Here is a 21798-nt window from a genome sequence, read left to right as displayed (position 1 = left end):
CCAAGTGTATTCACTTTGGCCTCCCTAAAGTCCCAGCTTAAGGGATGGAAAAGGATGCTGGCTCCAACTGAGATGGGATGAAGACAAAACCTCATCTGTTCTCTAGAAGCTTCGTGGGCATTGTCATATAAGAGATCAGCGTCATGGTAGGAGAAGAAAATGTCTCAGTGAGAATCCTGTGATACACTTATCTTCTTCCCCCAGTTCTGGGTATTCTCAAGATCTCAAGTGCTCTGACGGTCCTCCTGGCTGTCAGAATTGATCCTGATCAAGGTCACTGATCCTAAGTCAGGACGGTGCTTACCTGTCATGGCGTCTTTTCTGGAAGTGTGTTCTCCTTTAGTTCCGTGGTAGGTGGCATTGTTGCCAGTGGACTCATAGTCCGTTTTCCTTTCTTTGAGGCTGATCATTTCCCGAGGTGAAGCTGGGGCACTTGCTATGTAAAGAAATGAGAAAGATTTTATTCTGTGTCTCACTTCGTGGCACACATGGCTTTCCATGGAACGGTTCACCTCACAAGTACACACAGCCCAACCTATGCCAGTATGGTATATGGATCATTCATTTTTTTTCTCACTTTTACTTCTCTTGATTCTTGTTTTTACCATCTTCTCTCCATCCATGGCAACTGCTGCTTTTTCATAAGAGGGACAGTTCGACGTGGAGGTGGGCAACTGAGGATTATAAGCTGGAATCATCTTCCTTGGGTAGAAATGGCGGAGACATGGCCCTCCCTAGGTGTACACAAGAGCTTTCGGAAGGAGACTGGTCTTCCGAGCTTTTTTCCCTTCTCTCCCCCACGCCCTCACTTTATTGTTTAATTAGATATGCTTCAAAGGAGCTGCTACAGCTTGAGCATCGCTAATTTGAAAACCCTGAGTACAAACCCTCTGAAATCGGAAACTTTCTGAGCAGTGACATGACAACTGAGGTGGAAAATTCCACACTCTGCCCCATAACACAGGCTGCAGTCAAAGCACCCCAAGTAACGTAGACTATGTTATACAACCGACTGCAGGCTGTGTGAAAGGTCCATAAGGGAACAGGAACACACTTTGTGTTTAGACTTGTGTTCTCTGCTCGGTGTCTCCAGATATATACGAAATCATTCCAGGCTAAAAAAAAATATTTAAAAATGAGAAACGGAGCCGGGCAGTGGTGGAGCACGCCATTAATCCCAGCACTCAGGAGGCAGAGGTAGGCAGATATCTGTGAGTTCGAGGCCAGCCTGGTCTACAAGAGCTAGTTCCAGGACAGGAACCAAAAGCTACGGAGAAACCCTGTCTTGAAAATCCAAAAAAAGAAAAAAATAAAGAGAAACCTGAAACATTTCTGGTCTTGGCCATTTGGATAAAGGATTTTAGAACCACGCTGAAACGGAAAAGTCCCTGATGAAAAGAATACAATGTGATTTCAACACAGAGTTGCCTAGATGCTGCCTTACATAAGACTGAAGCAATGTCTCCCATGAAGGGGATTTGCAGCGTTGAAACTATGTTACCCACGAGGCTCTTCTCCAAGTAGCCTGGGATAAGTGGAAGAATGTTTTCTTGTTTGTTTGTTTTTGCTTTTTGCTTTTATTTCCTTACAGGGCTCAGCTCTTTAGGGGTGATTATGTCTCATGCACCCCTTACATTTCAGCTACTTGTTGATTGCTGGGCATAAGGAATAGACCCCACCATGGCCATGTTCCTATTTCTAAAGGAGATGGGTTTCAATTATAGGAAGAACTCACTGGGGGAATTTCACACTATTTTAAGTAAACTGGCACCAGAAACATGGAAACCACAGTTCATGAGATGGCTTGGTAGCAACTAAACAGTGAGCTGATGTGGAAAGAGGCAGAAAATAGGGTTGGTGCTGTAGGGGTGTGAGCCAGGCCTAGTCTCACCATGATGGGGACATCAGATGCAGTATGAGGACTGGGGCCATAGTGTGCTTTTATCTTCCATTTTCCGTTGACTTCATAAGCTCCACGGCAGTAGGTGTTCCAAACTCAAAGATTTGATTCACTCAAAGATCTGCCTAAAAGTTTAGGGCTTTTCCACCAAATCCTGACCCTTTTTGGTTTGAATTTTCCACAGAAAGTCCTTGGAATTCACTCTTAACAAGCACAGCTGGTGATGAATAAGGCTGCAGTTTTTTTTTTTTGAAACTGACTTTTAACATAAAGCCTTCTTTGCTAGAGTCTAAGCCGCTTTTTCAACCATGCCTCAGTTTACCTTTCATTTGAATTTTGTACAGGGTTCCTCAGCCCCAACACACAGGGCTGGCTTCTACCCTGAATGTACCTCTTTCCACCATGTGAGCCATTGGATTCTGTCAAATTTAATAAATTCTGTGTGTAAATCCCCATGCCACCCAGAGTCAGCTGAGGGGATGGGAAGTGTAGCATGCCCACTAAACTTAGGGTATCCAAGCACAGCAGGGAAATAGACTTGTGAGACTTTAGAACTGGAGGTGAAAGTAGTTAGGAAAAGTCACATCCAAATGCTGGGAAAGTAATCAGAAGTGCTGTTTGTCTGCCCCAGAAGAACCTGACTACACATCCCAAATGGATCAAAATGAAACATGGGCTCACTGCTCGGCTCGTGAGGTACGTGGAGATTTCCCGCCTCAACTACTTATCAGAAAGAATTCTCCAAACTCCTTAAAAATAGATGCTTGAGCCCCACACAATATCAGTTGGGTCAAAGCAGCCAGAGGGAATCCAGAGGCATGGGACATGACAACCTGCAGTTGGATGCACTTGAAATCTTAGCGATCTGACTCAAGGGTGCATTTCCCTGCTCCACAGGGACACGCGCTCTTCAAGAAGGAATCCGCGGCCAGTGAAGTAACCTGGCTGCTGGTTGAGGCTGGATTAGACTGGGGGCATGGCGAACAGACTCTGCATTTTCCGCATCTTTAGGATACTGAGCTCAAAGGGGAATTACTGTGAGAACAACCGAGTCTCCAACAAGCCTCCAGTTTGGCTGTGCTCCATCCATCCTTCCCGGTCTTGCCCATCAGCTGCAGGGCTCTCACTTACTTCCACAGCCCTCTGCCTTCTCTCTCTTCTGCTTAAACGTTTTTCTTCTGGGAAACACCTTCTTTTGTCCTTGTTCCTCTGGTCCTGGGTATCCTTGCATAGAACCTGGCCACTTGGATGTCAGTGCTATCCATCAAGAAGGCACAGTATTTTGGAAACTTTTGACCAAAGCTTTTAAAATGAGAGTCTAATATTGCACAGATGGCGACGTTTATTAAGCTACATGAAGTGTGTAATTATCTCCTGAGACCTTGCATGTGGTGATGCCCCGAGTCTTCAGTAAATCAGGCTTAAGCTTGAGGAAAGATCAATTCATGCGAGCAAATGTTTATTAGGTGTCCTGATGTGCCTGGCTTAGGAAATACCAAGGCAAAGCACTTGTTGAATGCGTCCCCAGTCTGGCCCTTGTCTGCCTACTCAGACATGGCTCTTCCATACCCCACGCCTTCCCATCTCCTCTATCACTTCATCTTCCGACCCTGGTTGTTTGAATGTAGCTCTTAGGTAGGTAGAGCCTTTAAAAAACCAGCCTCCTTAGTGCCCCAGATGCTCTTTAGGCCTTCAGAACTGTAGAGTTAGAAGCATGTGCCCACCTCGGTGCTTCTAAGTCATAGGGGGTTCCTGATTCTCATCTACGGTTTGGATGACATGCCCTAAGCAACAACCATCCCTTGAATATACAAACTTTCATGGAGCTTGGAGAGTGTAACTGATTTCATTCAAAATTTCTCTCTTTGTTTCTGCTTTTCCTCAACTGTATGACAAGTGAATCTGTCATAGTTTGAGGACAGTCATCCTAAGGGACACAAAGCCACTTAGATAACTGCTCAGCCCTCTCAAATGCTGTTTCAGAGAACAGGGCTTTTTCAGTAGGGTCAGGGGAGGGGCAGGGAAGAGAAGCTTGTCACAAATAAGAGCCTAGACATCAGGGCATGCATGAGGACATCTGATTAACTGAGTCTTCACTCATTCCTCAGCCAAAGAAATAAACATTCAGACACGAAAAGATAAGCTTAAAACCCTATCTGTTGAGGTAGAGAATTGTAGTAGCAGTTCATTTGTATTTTAATAAATAAAACTTGCCTGAAGATCGGAGAGTAAAACAGCCACACTGATCAGTCTTACAGACCAGGCAGTGGTACACACACCTTTAATCCCAGTAGCCACACTACTTGTCTTGGAAACCGGGCAGTGAATACCTTTTAATCCCAGTGGTGCACGCTTTTAATCCCAGTCCTAGAGAGGATTATAAAAGGGCAGGAAACAGCTCTCAAACTTAGTCTCCTTCTGAGATTCCTGGAGGCAGGATTGCCATTTTGGACTGAGGCAGAGGTAAGAGCCAATGGCTGGCTGTTTTGCTTTTCTGACCTTCTGGTTGAACCCCAATTTTTCTCTCTGAGTTTTTATTATTCATGCTTCAGAGAACAATAGGATGCTTATGCTACCAAATGACACACATAATTGACTTTTCATATTTCCATATAATCTTTGGATTATATTTAGAAACAAACTGAGATCAAAATTAAAGTGCTAGGGATGTGACAAAATGAGAAAAATATGAATAAATGTTAGCAGTAATATGAATTTACTGATGACTCATAGTTTATAGGAAGTGAGTTGAGTATGGGATAGTCAGAAACACTTGTGTAACTGTGATGTGTGAACGCTTCCTTTAGACTTTGTACTCAGAGTGCATGAGGACATTCCATAGATAGGAAGCAAGCTCAGTGGAGACTGGTCTTGGTCTGTGTGTAGCCAATAGAGTTGCCCACCACAACAGAAAATACACCACATACTACCCAGTGTGCAAGCCAGACAGCTATTTTCAGAGTGGTGACCAGATGAGGGGCTGGGCATGAATCCCTTGGCTCAGGAGGAAACCATGGCCTGAGCTGGCTCTTACCTGAGCGGTTGTTGGGAGACACACGCACAGGAGAGATGGAGGGTGTGCGGGAGGAGGAGTAGGGCCTTTGTCGATCCCTCTCAATAGTTGAAGATGAGGCTACAAAGTGATATTGTGACCATCCATCCTGCAAAAGACAGTGTACTCTTATTAGCAGGGAGGGCACGGTGATGCTTCACCTCCTGACTCTGCAGAGTTCCAAGCATTTGAATTTGCAAAACATTTCTGCAGGTGTCAGAAGAGATTACAGAGCCCTGCATATCACCAAGGCTTAACCCAGAGCAGTGGGAATTGAGGACACCCCTCTCTCTCCCCCAGGCAGCCTGGCCCAGGAAGGTAGGCTGTTTGTGTCTGTTTCCCTCTGCCCCAAATATTGAATAATGGTTTCTGTGCCAACTTTTTTGGCCATATGCATTATTAAAGGCAAATGCACTGTTCTTTCAAAGTCAGATACTCGAAATGTCTATCTTTGCCTACCTGGTTTCAGCTCTGCCTGCTTGCTCTCCATTTGCGAAACAACCTTTCTCAAGTGTTACTTTCTTATTTTCAGGACAGATCTGTGAGCAACAGGGTCCTGTGCCAGCATCCTGACACATCATCTATCACTGTTACATAATTACCAATCTCTTTCTGCATCACAGAAACCCAGTCCTCCTGCCTCAGGACCTCAAGGCTCTGGTAAGACACTGAATAGATCATCCATTCCCAGAAGATCCTGGGAATTCCACTTCCTATCAGAGCATCCTTCAAATGCTTCCCACCACGTCTTTCTAGCTTTCCACTATCCGGTCAGCATGTGAAATGTATATCTTATTATAAGACCCATACAGATGCATTACAGCCCATTTATGAATTCGTAGAGAACAAAGAAGAAAACTAAAACAGCTGATGGTTAAGCTAAAACAGCTGATGGTTAAACAAGCCCTTGCAACTGCAGAGAGTTAACGAGTTAACTCTTGTTAATATGTCACAGGCTTTCTTTCCAGTCTTTCTTCTTTAGTTCAATTGTATTTCTATCAAAGCACTGTCCCAAGGAGCGCTAGCATAGCAAGAAAGAACAGTGGGCACCTGCCCTGCTCCCGATTCCCTCTTCATGGAAACAACTCTTTCCAACTCTTTTAGTTGTCTTTTAAAAGACATTATCTAGACTTTAAAAGAATTTGATGTTCCATGAAGAATCACCGCAATTTTTTATATTTAATTGTTATTTTATTTTCTATTGATTTTATTGAGCTCTACATTTTTCTCTGCTCCCCTCCTTGCCTTCCCCTCCTCTTCAACCTTCTCCTAAGGTCCTCATGCTGGATCATTGCAAATTAATAGATGGAAATTAAGAACAAAATTTATATTCATTTCAATATCTGTTTATGTCTTTTTTTAAAATCTCATTTTGGTAATTCCTGTTCTTACTCATATGATAAAGCCAGTATTAGAAGTAGGCTCTTTTGGAAGAGGTTACCTAGCACGCCCTGGCTAAGTAACTATGTGGCAAGATTCTATTCAAGAGCTGGATTCTGTTTCACAGAGAAGAAAGGCAGTGAGGACAGGCAAAGTGAAGAAGGAAGCAAGCTAAGGATTCTGAGGTTAAAAGCGAAGCTCTTACACTTGGAAGAGAAGACAGCAGTCAGAGATGAGCAGAGTGCTAGCGCGGCTGCGTTGTGAAATTCTGCCAAGGAAGCACTGAAGAGTTCACACTATAGGGGTTACATGGACCCAGTCACTAAATTCGGCTTCCAAGTCAAGGAAAAAACAGATGTGAAGGTACTGGGTGGAAACAGAATGGTCACCATGACTGAGGAGTGATCAAGGGTACAGGATGATACCCTGCCTTCTGAGTGTTGGGAGCTGAAGACAGCTTATAGACCACAGAGCAGAAGCAGCGGCTCTGGCAGGCACAACTGACTCAGGCACGTGAGCAACTGACTCAGGTGGAGAAGTGGAATGTTTGCATCTCTGTCGGAAGACCTGACGCCGTGGCCTTTGGGTGTTAGACAGAGAAATCGGGCTTCATTCTGTGTTTCTGCCATGAGCCTAAGGGGCTGGAGGAGCTCTCCTGGAAAGAATATGGCAGAGAAACAGTTTTGGAAGGAAAACCAAGACTGCTTTGGGAGTATGTTGGATTAGAGATGCCTGAAAGATACAGATGCAAGATAAAGAATCAGGCCGAATCTGCAAATCTGGCTCTCAGGAGCAGGATCAGAGGTAACATTCTGGAGTTCAGAACACAGGTATTACCCAAGGCAAGAGAACAGAAAGAACCTGGAGAGTGGATGCAAATTAAGAAGAGCATAAAGCAGAGGCTAAGCGAGCTCAGGGACGCTTCAGTAATCAGAGTCAGAGCAGCTTGGAAGGAGGATGAGAGGAACCGAATGGAGCACTGGGGAGGAGGTGGAGGCAGGTGTGACATCAGGCAAGGATAAATGTGTAAGAGACTGAGCAGACAGCAAAGGCAAGCATTGCTCTTGGAGAGTTCGAAACCACGGCAGGAAGTGCTTTCTTTGACAAGCTTGGTTAAATCTAACTCAAGTGGGCTCAGAGGATTATATGAATGGATGAAGGGAAGCCTGAGTATGGACAACTCTTGGTGAAATTCTAGGTTTGAGGGAAGCAGCAAAATGGGGCTTGAAGAGAGTGATGGAGAGATGCCTAAAGAGATCACCTGGAAGTCACTCAGGCATTGCGTGTGCTGATGGGAACGACTCAACATCCAAGACAAAGAAGCTGGTGACACAGAAGAGAAGAGACCATTACAGGACAGTATAGGACGGGTAGGATGCAGGAGACCGCGGGGAAGAGGAAAGCATGAGGAGAGAGGCTGTCCAGCCAAGAGATAGGGAAGTGGGGAGATTTGAGGACAGGAGAGTGAAATCTTCTTTCTTGGTTTTGCATGTTTTTTTTTTTTTTCACTGAAAATGAGCAATGAGGTCATCCTCTGAAAGCAAGGAAAATAGTTTAGACAACAGGAGGAGAAATAGGACAGGGTTGAAAACTGCGGAGGGTCTCAGTCCCAGTGCTAAGTGGGAAGCAAGGGGTCTTGGGGCCGGAGAGAAGGTTCAGTGGGTACAATGTGTACCACACAAAGTGAGCACGAGGACTGGAGTTCAGATCCCCAGCACCCATGGAAATGCTGAGCAGGCGTGTTGGTCCACCTGAAATGACAGTGCTTCAGAAGTGAAATTAAATCCCTAGGAGCGTTCTGGCAGCTAGACTAGCTGACTGGTGAACTCTGGGTTGAAGGGGAAAAGAGAAACTCTGTCTCAATCTATAAGACATAGAGTAATCAGAGAAGAAATCCAATATCAACCTCGGGCCTCCACAGGCCCACATAACACATGTGTACCTCTACAAGCATAGTACACACACACATGCATGCGTGCACGCATGTGAACACAAACACACATGCAAACACTTGCATATGCGCATACACACGCACACATGCACACACACATGCACATACACAACACGCACACAGCATACAAACAAGCACCCTGGATGAGAGGTGACCTTTTCTCTCTTCCATCCCATTCACCGAAGCAGGAATCTTGGAACGGCCAAGCTGTAGAACTTGGATATGACTGCATGTGGAAAAGCCTGGATGGGACATTAAGCTTTCTACTCTGATGGCACATGCTTACAAATGTCATAGCATGGTGTTACACCAGATGCTAGAGACCAGCATACAGCTGGTCCAGGTGGAGACAGACCGCAGCTGATTCCAAGCACGGTCTCTGGCTCATCAGAAACTGTGAAGTCTCACTGCTTTCCCACATCGTCTACTGGGTGAATTTGGATCATTCGATTCTTTCTTTGTGCACTAAATAAGCTCAGATAACGAAGATGAATATTTTTGAGGGGAACATTATTGCTAACCGCACATGGTCCTGCTAGCCATGTGCATATCTGCAATCTGGCTAGCAATAAACTATCATTTCCTTACTTCTTGTTGTCACTTACAAAGACTTAAAATTGGTTCACACAAGGACACAACTCCAGGAGATAGTTTCCTTTATCATTTGTCTCTTTGTTCGCTAGCCTTTCTTGTTTAAATTTTAACTCATTATTGGCCATAGTGTGTGTGTGTTTATGTTTTATTATATTAAACGCTTAATCAAAGACCCCTTTGTACATACCCTATGGCTTGCTGGGGTTAGATAAGAAAGCTCAGGGAAGAAAAATGGAGAACGAGGAATGGCCACAGTAACCAGGGAAGAGCTGTTAATCCCCAAGGCTGACGATAAGGAACTTTTGAAATGTCCATGACTCTGCAGACCTTGAGCAGCGACCCAGAAGATGTGCCCTTTAGCTAGAGACCCAGTTAAGCCATCAGAAATGTGATATGATATCTGACAGGTCAAATTGGTTTTTATTTTTAACACATTAAATTTAAAACTGGAGGCTGTTAAATTGTCCCACATAGATAGAAACAGAAATTCAAAGAGAAGCCCAAAGTCCTTGAGCCTTAACTTGCCACTAGGACTTACCTGCCCCTTTCTCCACATCCTCCTGTTGTCTTCCCACCAGCTTTGGCTTCTGTGTCAAAGTTTCTTATTCATTTCTCTAAGAAGTTTATTACCCATCAAAGTTGTGGCTTCCTACAGTGGAATTTTCGGGGATTCTAAGCACAGGGGAACCAGGTCAACTTTATGAACCCATGTCCAACTTTACCGTCTCAGGAACACGAGTGCTTCATGACTGTAGCTGCTCCCATAGGATGAGGACTGTGGTGTGTGTGCAGGTGAATTGGACACACACACATACACCCATGTGTGATGTATACTTGTATACCCAAGTGGAGGACAGAGGTCAACCATAGTGTCTCCCTGCATCACCTTACATTCGAGTCAGGTGCTCTAACTGATCCCAGAGTTCACCACTTGGGTAGACTATCTGGTCAGCGAGCCCCCAGGAACCTCTTGTCTCTTCCTCCTGGCACTGGACACAGACGTACATTGTATACCAGACTTTGTGTGTGGGTGCTGATGATCTAAACTCAGGTTCTCATGCTTGCAGAACAGATACTGTGCCTGCCGTTTCCCCAAGCCCTTCATTTATAGTTTTGAACATACAGTGAACATTGTCAAATGGAATGCTACCAGTGGAGGGACCTCCCTGACAGGGTGAGATGCCGGGCTGAGTCCCTTACAAACTGCTTAGGACAGCATACCTTTGCCCATAACTTCTTCTTAGAGAAATTGCAAGGCACTAAGCCTATATCAGTACAGAGTTTGCTAGGTGTCTTCATAGGCTGAGCCAGAGCTGCTGGCTGAGGCCCAAACTGCTCTTAGGATCATCCTCTGCCCTACTGGAGAGGAGGAGTGAGGGCAGGGAGGACTCAGCTCCTCTCGCCAGTGTTAGAATCTCTGCTTTAGTTTCTCTCTCCCCCATAAACCAAAGGCGACAGAACTCATGAGCATGGGGCTTAAAGTGTTGGAACACCTGTGCCTCGGCCCTTGAGATTCCCTTTGCATTGTTCTGAGGAAGGCCCAGGTATAAGTCCTGGCAGGATCTCCCCTCTCCCTCCGGCTGATGCTAATGACTCGCCCTAGTTGCAAGCCGCTCCTGTAGTTTCTCCGCACAGGCAGAGGTGGTAGCTGGGAGGAACACACATGAGCATAAACAAAGTCTTCCAGTCTCCTAGTGTATTTGGGAATGTCGTATAAAGCATTCTCAATATCGACTTCTGTGGGGACAAGACTAGGCCACAATCTCAGAGCTGAGAGATACTGTACTCATATCAGCCCGGCCACACCTGTGTACGGAGCCTCACTGACTCTGGGATTCGGCTTTCCATGTGCACACCTCCTAGCTGTTACCTCAGAGACCCAGAACAACACCTTCTTTATTCCAATCTGTTCAGTACACCAGCCTGGTTCTGCTTTGTGCCAGGTAAACAGGAGGCAGGAAGTGCAGGCGCATCAAATCACAACAGCTAAATGTGTGTTGCCTTCAGCCTCGGGAGCATTTAGAAAATCCACTTCGGTTTCCATTCCCCACTAACTCTGCGTGTTCACATCACGCTACAGACTGTAGCGATCCTGTCTGCCTGCCTGTGATCCCAGCTGTGAGACAGAGAGCCCTGTTGGTTTCTGGGATTCTGGTGCTGGGCTTAATGCTGGGGCACAGCTATGCCTGACATATGCTAGTTGGATTTTATGCTGTAAGATAATGCAGCGATTATTGCAAAACCAAGTGCTCATCAATTCCACAGGTGTTGCCGCCAGCTTCTCGGTCTTTGTACTCTCTGGTTGTGTCACGAGGATGATCAGAGCCTCACGATCATTTTGATACTGTTTTAGCAGAAAGTAATCACACGAGAATCTTTTTCTGCTGTTGGTTCATGACATAGACACAGCCGGGCTGCAAAGCAGCCTTGGTTCTGCTGAAGTAGTTCAGGAGGAAGTCTTTAGCTCGGCTCTGCTGAAGTAGTTCAGGAGGAAGTCTTTAGCTCGGCTCCAGCAGTGGCAGTGATGGCTTCCCTGGGCTGCCTATGTTTAGGTGTGGAGTACATGAACTTGCCTCCTTTTTAATCTAACCTTGAGAGGAATTCTGAAGCCTCCATCTACCCGTACATTTGGTCCTGGACTGATGCCAATCCCAAGTCCATCTTTTTGAGCATGTGGCCCTGCTCCTTCATCTCTGCAGTTTTAGGAAATACAAGTTCCCGCCCAGAGTGAAGACACTCAGCTTTCCCCAATCACAAAGCCTTGGGAGAGCTGGGGAGAAAGGAGGAGAGGGAGGGCACATCGCAGCTCTCATTAGTTGTGCTCTAGTTTCCTTCAAGGTTGGGTACAGACACTCACACCCACTGCAGAAGTGTGCCCAACACACCGAGGGGTGGGTTCCTGAAGGCATCACCTGGTGGGACCCTTACTGGCTAGGGAACAATGACACAGAGTCACATTCCAGGAGGTGCGATAACCATGTTATCCAGAGGGCTAGAGAGCATTTGGGTAGGATGGGAGGAGAACTGTGGTGTGGGGTCGTGCACAGACCTGCCCCTCCTCCCTCGACTCCCACTCAATCAGAGAAGGATGAGCAACTATAATTCACATCACAGGAGGAGGGGGATTAGGGGTATGAGTTGGCTCAGGCCACAGAATAGGGCTTATGAGAAGGTGGAAGAAGAGACATGTCTCAAAGGCTGCCAAAAGGCAGGATGGAGAGAGACTTGGTCTTCAGGAGAGAGAAAATAGGATGATATAGCAAATTCTCACTAATTAGGTGAGGGCGAGCACAGCACAGGACTTAGGGTTACTTGTTTTGTGACCTCTGACCTCTGCTTCTGGAGGATGGGCTTTGGAGACCATGCCAGAGTGGGAACAAGGGTGACAGTGAAGAGTCACAGCCCAGACAAGGTCCATGCTGAAGGCCCTGCTCACAGCACTCTCCAAAGCCAGTTTTGGTGTAGTGCCTTCTAGACTTAGAATTTAGATTTGGCAAACTCTTTTCTTATGATGAAGATGCCTCTGACTGGCATGAAGTTCAATAAATAATTGATTTTGACAATCAACGCTGTCTATGCACACAGGGGACATCCGCTAAAACCCGACGTAAACACTAAGCAGTGGTCTTTCACGTATGGGCGCTGGGCCTTTCCTTCTTGCTTATAAACAGCACTCAAATTTTCTTCCTCTGATAAGATTTATTTGGCTTCAGAACAATGATTTCTCAGTGGATATCCAGCAACTACTTGGTGTTGAAGTAAAAAATACAAGTTTTTTGCCTTTGCTGTCCTGGAAGGCTCTACAGTCCACAAAGTCTGTCAATTCTAATTTTCTTTGAGCGACTTGAAATAGAGTGTGTTGCAAATCCTCTGGGCTTTTAGTAACTCAAGCTCGTCCACTCATCAACCTCATACACTTAGAGCCTGTCACTCACATCCACATCCCAGACGTTTTCATTGGGGAAACAAATGTTCAAGTAATAGTCAAAGCATACATTGTGGCTGCCTTCTGAAAAAGGCCAGATTGCCCTCATACATGAAAAATGCTTGTTCAGAGATGGGCTGTTTTCCAGTCGTTTCTAGGTAGGAGGAACTCATTAATGTAAGTACACTAAGCAGAGAAAGAAACCATTCTGAATTAGTGGAGGTACTGCCTTATGTCGCTATTTCAATCTAAAATGCTCACCAGCATGGATACAACAGAGGAAGAATGTTTCATACACAGCCAGTGGGACTGAAGACCAAGCCAGATTTCGCATAGCGATGCTACCTTCTGCTGTTCTTTGATGTAATAATTCAAAATTATCTCTATTTTAAAGGTAAACTGTTTGTTAAGAATTCATTAAATTCCAACAATTCTAGAAGCCATTAGCGCTAAATATTTAAACTAAATGTTAAGGGCCAAAAGGGAGTGTTTGCGGTTTAATGCAGAAATAAATACTACCTGATAGACCCCTGACTTTCATTACTTTGTTTCAGCTTTTAAAGAAATTTAATTAAATTGATTTGGGCTCTAAAGGTACAGTATATATTAGGACGTGGCTCTTCTGAAATACTACGTTTTAAAAGCAAATACTTATAAATCAATTTTATGAACTCAGTTTAATTCAGTTGGACTAATCCTGAAGACCTATTATCATCAAGAAGATCTGACAAGTCGTGAAGGAATGCATTGACTTTAGTCAAAGAGGTTTACCATGACTTGTCAGGATACAACAGGTACCAAAAGGAGAAAAACAAAGACCTTAAAACACCAGAAGATCAAGCCAGCCTCTTTTGTGGTGCCACTTTGGGAGTTTAAATAAAACAGTGGACTTTCATTTCCTATTTGTGAATAGGATGTGACCACAGCTGGGCAAGGATCTGTGGAGCAGGATGTTGAGTCCTTTGGGCATATGTCAATGAGAGAGGGGGCTGGGTCATAAATGTCTTTCACCAGAGGAGTGGAGAATGAAAACGTGGCACATATACACAGTGGAATACTCTCCAGCTATAAAGAAAAATGATACCATGAAACTGAATATGAATGGAAGGACCTAGAAAAGGTCACACTAAGTGAGTTAACCAGAACACAGAAAGACAAACATCGCATGTTCTGTCTTATCCGTGGTTCGTGGTTCCGCAACTTCAGAGATGAGTATACAGCATGGAGCAGCCGCAGAACCAGGAAAGTATGAAGGGATCATAATGGGGGCTCACGAGAGGGAACAGCAGGATACGGGTGATATAAAGAGGAAACACAGAATGGGACGGGGCTAAAACTAAGGAGGAGAAAGGGAAGCCAATATAGAAGGAGAAGGAGGAAGGAATAACACCAAGGTTGTGTGATTAAAGCTTCAACAGATGTTTTATATTTACCTAAAATTATACACAATACATATGAATGTGTGTGTTTGCATACATGTGTGTATGAGCTGAGCCACTTGGACTGACAACGTTTTCCACAAGAACCACAGACTAATAAAACCCCAGTATCAGGCACACGAAAACTCCTTTGAAACAGCTTGTTAGGGGTGTCAAAGTGACTCCCCAAACAAAACAGACTATTGGTGTAACCCTTGGTTGCCTCTGGGGAATTGAGGGTGGGTCCCTATTACTGAAGACATCACTTGATATGACCGACAGTCTCTTTTCTGTGGTTTAGCTTCTGTGATTCCAGAAAATACTCTGTCACGGGATGGAGGCAGTTAAGCAGTCCTACCTAGCTGCAGCACCTTTGAACCATGACATCACCAGTGTGGCAAGCTATGCATGAAGATGCAGTGGGTCCATGCACACGTTGGTGGCCAGCAACAGCTGTCTGATTTAACTTAAGGTCGACTCAGCATGAGGCAAAACATGCCATGTACTGGAAGTCCAGCCAGCCTCCAGGGCTAGTGAGGTCACAGACCTTAGAAAAGAATCTCCTACTGCTACTTTTCTAGCCTACCACAATCCTTCATGGCATTCTAAACCCTATCCTTACACCTATAGATAAGTGTAACTACCAACTCTTAATTAAAGAAGCTTCTCTTGACAGCAAACGGGGACCATTTGCTTCAGAATCTCAGATCATGAACAGGAGAAACATATGTCTGTTTCACAATAGTCCAGAAAAAAATAAGTGCAGAGCATTCAAGAAATAACTGTTGAGAACCACATGCTTAAGCAACAGGGAAAGGAAATCCAATAAAAAATAAACCCACTTAGAAATTCCCAGAGCCTAGAAGACAACCAAGGGAATAGGAATCCAGTTATGTGCTGAATGAATATGGAAATGTCTGTTTACTAGTCGGACTGGGAGGGGGGCTCTCAGGGCAAGGAAGATGGGAGCTGGGGAAATGGGGCTTCAGTGTTTTTTTTCAGGAGTTCATGGGAACTGTGTCAAGGGTGTCACCCTATCCAGGACCAGTAGCACCAAAAAGAAGCATCAAGATTCCAAATTCTTTGACTTTCCTTCTCCCTTGGCCACTGATGATAGTTTTCATATTGTTCACCCCGTGATAAATTGTCTGAAGGCTTCTTGTTGTTTCCTAGGGCACTGATCTTGCACAGGACCGAGGAATCATGGGTGTGGGTAGCTGTTAAGGTTGAAGCTACTGGTAACTACTATAGCATTTTCACCGAGATGGAAGATATGGGACAGAGAGCGCGTTCCTAGACATTCTGAGCATAGACAAAAGGAGTATGAACTATGTACTCTTGAAAACTTGGGGGCTGCAGGGGTTATCGTCTCAAGTGGTGTTAGCAGGGTGATCTACACGTTGAGTAACAGAGGTTGAAATGACTGTTGCTCTTGTGGCTCAAGCTTCAGCTGGAGCCACTGTATGACACACTTCCAAGAGTGGTATACGATCTTATGATTATAAGCATTTCCTTTTAAATAGGTCTTCTCAAATGGCATCAGATATAAGGGTATGGACTTTGTATCTAGTGTAATTTGCCTGTAGAGGTTTAGCAAAAGCCTGAGGCTGATGGACAATTCTGAGTAGCCCAGTGAAGATGTCCAGGCATAAGTGATCCATCAACAGATGGGAGAGGCTCAGTGATTAGTACAACTCCGAGCAAATGATACCACTGACCCCAAGAGAGAAGAAGGCAACATGGGCACAAGTCTCCTGGGCAGAGTGACCAAAGCCAGGTGAAACTCTGCTAGCTTTCCTCACCATGGAACCATTTCTTTCTCTATTTAACCAGCTTGGCAGGTGTGGGATGGGCAGAAGTTCAGCACAAGAAAGACAGAGGCGAGGAGGAACTAGGGTAGCTGTAACACCACCCAGTTTATCCTGATCTGCCAGAAAACAAGTGGTTGAGTTTGAGTTGATATCACAAAGTGAGTTCCTGTGTGTATGTAAACTTACATTCCCCTTGTTGGCTTTTCTTGTGCTTGACCGAGTCTTTTTCCTCCTGCTTTTTGTCTCTGCAATTTCTAACTTAAAACTGTATGGGAGAAGTTTTGTGATAAGAGTGGATTAAAGAGAAAATGTTTAATTTGGGTGTAGCTACATGGGGTTCCCTTCCTTGGGGATCTGTTTGAGGAAGAGGTGTAATTTAGTCACTTCTTATTCAGTAACTGCCACGTACATTGATTTTCACTTTTGAACGATTGATTTTTGCTACTATTCCCATTTGTACGTTTGATTTTGGAAAGATATCATATGATGAGCGTCTAAGAATTGTCTTTTAGAGGTCAAGGGACCTCATGAAGAAAGACCTTCTTTGTCAATACAAACATCACCAAGTAAATTCCCAGATTTATAGAGGGGGATGTTTTGTAGCTGAGTTGAACCTCAGTGTTTTCTTTCACTACCCTAACTTGACATCAAGTGATTCAGGAAGAAAAATAGCTGCCTTGGCCTGTGGCAGGACAGGATATAGGTAGGCAGGAAAACTAAACTGAATGCAGGGAGAAAGAAGGTGGAGTCAGGCAGATGCCACGCAGCTGCTGAAGGAGAAAGATGCTGGAATCTTACTGGTAAGTCACAGCCTCATGGTGATACACAGATTTATAGAAATGGGTTAGTTTAGGATATAAGAACTAGCTAGAAATATGCCTGAGTCATCGACCAAAGCAGCTTCTTTATTAACCAGTGTAATAAAACATATTCATAGCATACAGAGAGGACCAGGTGGGACAGAAATTTCCATCTACAGACGAGGGCACATGGGAAGTCTGTCTCCCCCTTTAGTTTTTGTATGAACTTAAAACCATCCTAAGAAACACAAAGATTTAAACTTTAATAGGGAACAATAAACTTCCCCAAATAACAAAAACCCACAGTCCAAATGATAAAGGAAGCTTCTACTTCAGGCAGCTGCTGTGTATATAATGCTTTGGAAGCTGAATGGGCTGTGTGAAATTTAAAATCAACGTCTGTTACCCAGTCTGCATTCAGGAAGGTCTGCTAAAGTGGTCATGAGCATAATGCCCCATGAAGACCCATAAAACACTGGCTGAGGAGGAGATAAGCTTCAATTTTCTATTCCATTAAACCGTAGGCTGTATCTTCACAGATACTGGTGTCTGGAAGAGGAAACTTTTAAGCTTGGCACAGCGAGTAATCAAAGTAGTTGAGATAAACTAAGAAGTGTGACTTTTTATTAAAAGGAAAAGTTAAAAAGCATCTCCATTACTTTTGCCAGCGATGCAGCTCTGGTTTCTCTCATTGACTACAGTCTTATTTCTCATGCATACAGATGAAGTCTCTTCCCAGAGGCATAGCTTCATCCTGCCTTTTATATATTTGGGGGATCCTTGCACTTGGTGCTTTTCATTAAGGTGGATATTAATTGCTCCAGGGTTGGAGATGAGTGTGATGTCAATGGTTATGAAGGGATGGATGACTTGCCAAGTAAATAAGTTGATGGTGAAAACTCTCCCACGACAAGTATCTGAGCCAGGAATGGAAGCTGTTTCTACCAGAAGCATAAATACTTATGTAGTCATTAAATGGTATAGTGCCAGTAAACTGGAGTATGTTTAGTCATGGGTTTATAATACTGAAAAGCAATTCAAGTAAAAATTAAAAAATATTTAAACTCATCATTTTTTAAAAACTGTTTTAGGTTACTAAGCAGTGCTATTAACTTGGATTAAGGAGTTCATAAAGTTTATGTTCAAGGGAGGTAGTATCAAAGCCACAGGGAGAATGAAGGTTGAGATGTGCCATGGGACAGAACACAGATCTAAGGGACGGTCTGAGGGCAAGGACAGATATGGCTGCATAAGTACTTGCAAGGGATGGGATGATTTAGAGAGAGGCCTAGGCTGGTCTTGGTAGGACTCACGAGCCATGCCAAGATATTTAGACACCATACTGAAGACCAAGAGGGCCATGAGAAGGCACGAATCACACTGACACTTTAGACGGTTTATCCCTGCAGCCCTTTGGAGAGCAGACTGGCAAAGGCCAAGTCTAAAGACGAGAAGCTCAGATCAGAGCTCAGCCCAGTGATCTGGCAGCAAAGAGGCAGCTGCTTATGCGTCCCTGAACGTCAAAAGAGGTGGGCAGAGCCTGAGATGTATACAGCTTTCTGTAGAGGCAGGAATGGTTCCTGGCACCAATGTGGAGAACAGGGTTAGCTCATGTTGACGTGCAGGGGACCCGGGAAGAGCAGCTGAATTTAGGAGGAGCAGACTCTCTGGGATCTGGCGTCAGTGGGGCACTGCAGAAAAGTTATTTAAATGGGCTGTGTAGATGGCTAATGATCTAAAGAGCAAGGGCTAGGAAACAGATCGCAGGGACAGCCACATTTGGTTAACTGTACCCAGCGGGTAGAGTTCTGGCCACTCGGGAAATACGCAGACCAGACAACCGAGTCCCAAGCAACAAGAGCTCGAGACACCGAAATGTAAGGAATGAACAGGAAGATGAGCTGCTCAAGGATGGAGAAGAGGCGGTGGGGAGCCTGAGGCAAAGGGGAGGACTGACGTGTAATGGGAGTCATGAGAAGATGGCTTTTGCTCATTTGTTCTGCGACACTTCAAAGGAGAAGCATATGGGGCCAAAATGGGGACAGTCGTGGGAGGAGGGCAGCAATAGGCTTTGCTTGACTGCGTATCTCGCTCTTCCTTAGGCCTCACTCTGACCTTCCAGGTAACAGGAGTCTTCAGTATACCCACCCCACTGTGCATGCACATGCACTCCGTGCTGACATGCAACAGAAAGAGCCACCCACAAAACCATAGCGGTTTGCTTTCCTCAGTCACGTCCTAAAACACCAAGCCTGTGGTTTGCTTTACTAAGCCTTCATATGTATGGTTCTTCCTGCTGGGCTCCATTACAAAGCAATGGTTGGCAGGTGGAGTCGCTTAGGAGCAAGATTGTGGGTAAAGGATAGGGCATTAGCATCTACAGACAGCAGGAGAGAGCAGGGGACCAAGGGAAAAGCAGCAGCGAAAATGGCGATGGAAATGACTGCTGGGGCCTAGACTGGTTCTCGACTGTCAAAGAATTATCAAAGGGCTCATGGCCAACCACTTCCCTGGGACACCCTGGCAGCTGAGTGTAGGCCCAGGCCAAGTCCTAGCTCCCTGGGTATGAGCCGGAGCTCAGCAGCTTCCTACTCTTTGACTGCCCAGCTCTCTGTTCCACTGTTTGGCTGGAGTAAGTGTATGGGGCTGGGGGGGCAGTCAATAAGTTTAACTTACACAGAAAGGATTGAATCTACAGTGCGTGGCAGAGGAGAGAGAGAGAGAAAGAGAGAGAGAGAGAGAGAGAGAGAGAGAGAGCGCCAGTGTGCGCAGAGGATTTCTGTCTGATCTTGGCTCATGGCAGAAGTAGCTACTTAAGTGGATCATCTATAGCTGCGCTGTCTGCTTAGTGACTTTGTTTACACCCCATTCCATTTCTTGGTGATGACACATAGCACTTAGACAGTTGTTTTTGGATTTTTATACCCTCCTCCTCCCAAGTTTATTTACTCTTCCCCAAGCCACCCATCGTAAGACTTCCCAAACACCATCAAACATAAGCACTCCATTTTGTCAAGGGACTTGTTTTTAATCTGAAGTGTCTAGAGAGACAAGCACTTCTGACATCCTACATAACCAACAGGTTTGCAAATACCCTCCATTGCTTTATGAACCATCCACTGACCATTCACAGATGATAAAGGATTTCACACTTCTACGTAGGGCTAGCTGAACATGAGGTCTGTTTAGAAAAGCTGCTGTGTTACATAACCATGATAACCTCTGCTCATCTTCCCCAAAGTGGATAGTCCAGATGGGCTCCACTTAAGCTGAAGAGTCAGATAATGCGAATGTGTTTGGGGGCATCAAATGCATCGTGAATAAACCACAGTTGTTTTGGTCAGAACCCAGATAGCCAAGGTATCCTAGCTGACTAAATGCGTATCTGGAAAATAAAACAGTTGAGCTAATGTTATGCATGTCTGGCTTTTATGTAACTGAAGCCAGTGATGGATGTAGCCACATTGGGTCTCAGACATCCTAAATTCCATCTCCCAGCTATGTTTTCCCTCTTTTAATGTCCTCACCCCAAACTCTTAATTATACAAATTCTAAACATTCTTTAAGATTTAGCTCTATAGTTTTCTTCCCTTTGATCCGTGCTTTAACACCTAGAGAATATAATTCAGAAAGTAATAGAATTGCCAACAATTGCTCCATCTTTTACACTTGCCCACAGCTGTGGCCTCTGTGTCTTAAGTTTTCCTTGGAGCCTTTCAGTTACTGATCTCTAATAGATTCTAATAAGTAGATTTGACATAAGGATAATTAAAAGATATGGATCACACAGCTTTCAAAGGTATGCAAATTGTCAATGAAGAACAGGACAAAAATTGGCCTCCCTGCCGATTAAAGACAATTGAAGAGGAAGAATGAACTGGGCTTTTTCACAGGTCTTTCAAAAGGAAAATGATTATGAATGCAGGGCTTTATCAGGAGAGCTCATGACACTGAGCTCAGAGGTCCCTGTTTCATTTCACAACTGCATAATTTGGAAATGATTAAGAACAACTCTTTCTCAACATTTTTAAATCATGGGCCAACGAAAAACATCACATTGATTTCTCCAGCTCATCTTTCTTGAATGTGGTCATATGAAACACGTTATTTTAAACCAACTTAGCTCTTGAGTTTTAACTCCATTAAGTTTCTGTCAACACACCCTTCCATTTGTGGGAATACAAAGACAATTACACTTCTTGAACTCTACTACCAACAGAGGAAAAAAAATCACCCGAAAGTGAAAAGCTTGTGCTGCCATTCACTAAACAGCCTAGGGTGTCTCAGAGCTGCTTTCCCACGGTGCACAGAGTGTGAGCAGGTGCACTGCAGAGGAGCAGAAGAGCTGGGAGGTGAGCCGGTGCTTCCTGTAAGCCAGGGGCTCAGAACTGCCGGCTCCACTCCAGTTTACAGGGCATGTGTGCCTGCCTGGTTCGCTCAGCCATGTCTGCTACTCTGCTTAGTTCAACGACCTTTTCTGTGGGAGATTTCTTTTCCTTTTTTCTTTTGTTTTTGTTTGAAAGACGGGGCTTCTCTGTGTAACAGTCCTAGTTGTCCTGGAGCTAGCTCTTAGAGACCAGGCTGGCCTTGAACTTACAGAGATCCACCTGCCTCTGCTTCCTGAGTGCTGGGACTAAAGGCTTGTGCCACCACTGCTCAGCTGTGAGGGAGATTTCACTTAGCCTCAAGAAGGAGCTGAGCAGAGACCATGGGAGTGGCGGGTCTGAATTTCACGCAAAACAGAAAACTTGCTCATCTTTAAGAGGAAAATATTTAGAAAGATTTATCACCAATCTGGTATAGTCCCTAACTCCTAATTTTATGATCTCTGTTCCAAACGTCATGTCTAGAAGCACAGGAAAACTTGGAAAGAGACATGCATATGTTAAATTTTATCAACTTAAAGTGCAAAGTGCTGAGTGCTCAAGGGAAGAAGAAGGGCCATTGGGGAAATCTAAAAATAGACT

At 44.7% G+C, this 21798-nt stretch overlaps 1 protein-coding gene across 3 annotated transcripts in view; it reads right to left on the bottom strand.

Moving 5' to 3' along the window:
• The window catches only part of Ctnnd2 (catenin delta 2), a 752815-nt gene that overhangs the window by 11796 nt on the left and 719221 nt on the right, over window positions 1-21798 (bottom strand). For all 3 annotated transcript variants that reach the window (XM_041632036.1, XM_041632037.1, XM_041632038.1), the window contains 2 exons: window positions 4935-5061; window positions 305-436 (listed from right to left, as the gene is read on the bottom strand). In XM_041632036.1, coding sequence (XP_041487970.1) covers window positions 305-436; window positions 4935-5061 — 259 coding nt within the window. The remainder of the gene's footprint in view (window positions 1-304; window positions 437-4934; window positions 5062-21798) is intronic.

The sequence above is a fragment of the Microtus oregoni genome, unplaced genomic scaffold (assembly GCF_018167655.1).
Source record: "Microtus oregoni isolate MIOR12 unplaced genomic scaffold, Mior012 000040F_ref0000088, whole genome shotgun sequence".
Lineage (NCBI taxonomy): Eukaryota > Metazoa > Chordata > Mammalia > Rodentia > Cricetidae > Microtus > Microtus oregoni.
This window is presented reverse-complemented; position numbering and strand designations above follow the sequence as displayed.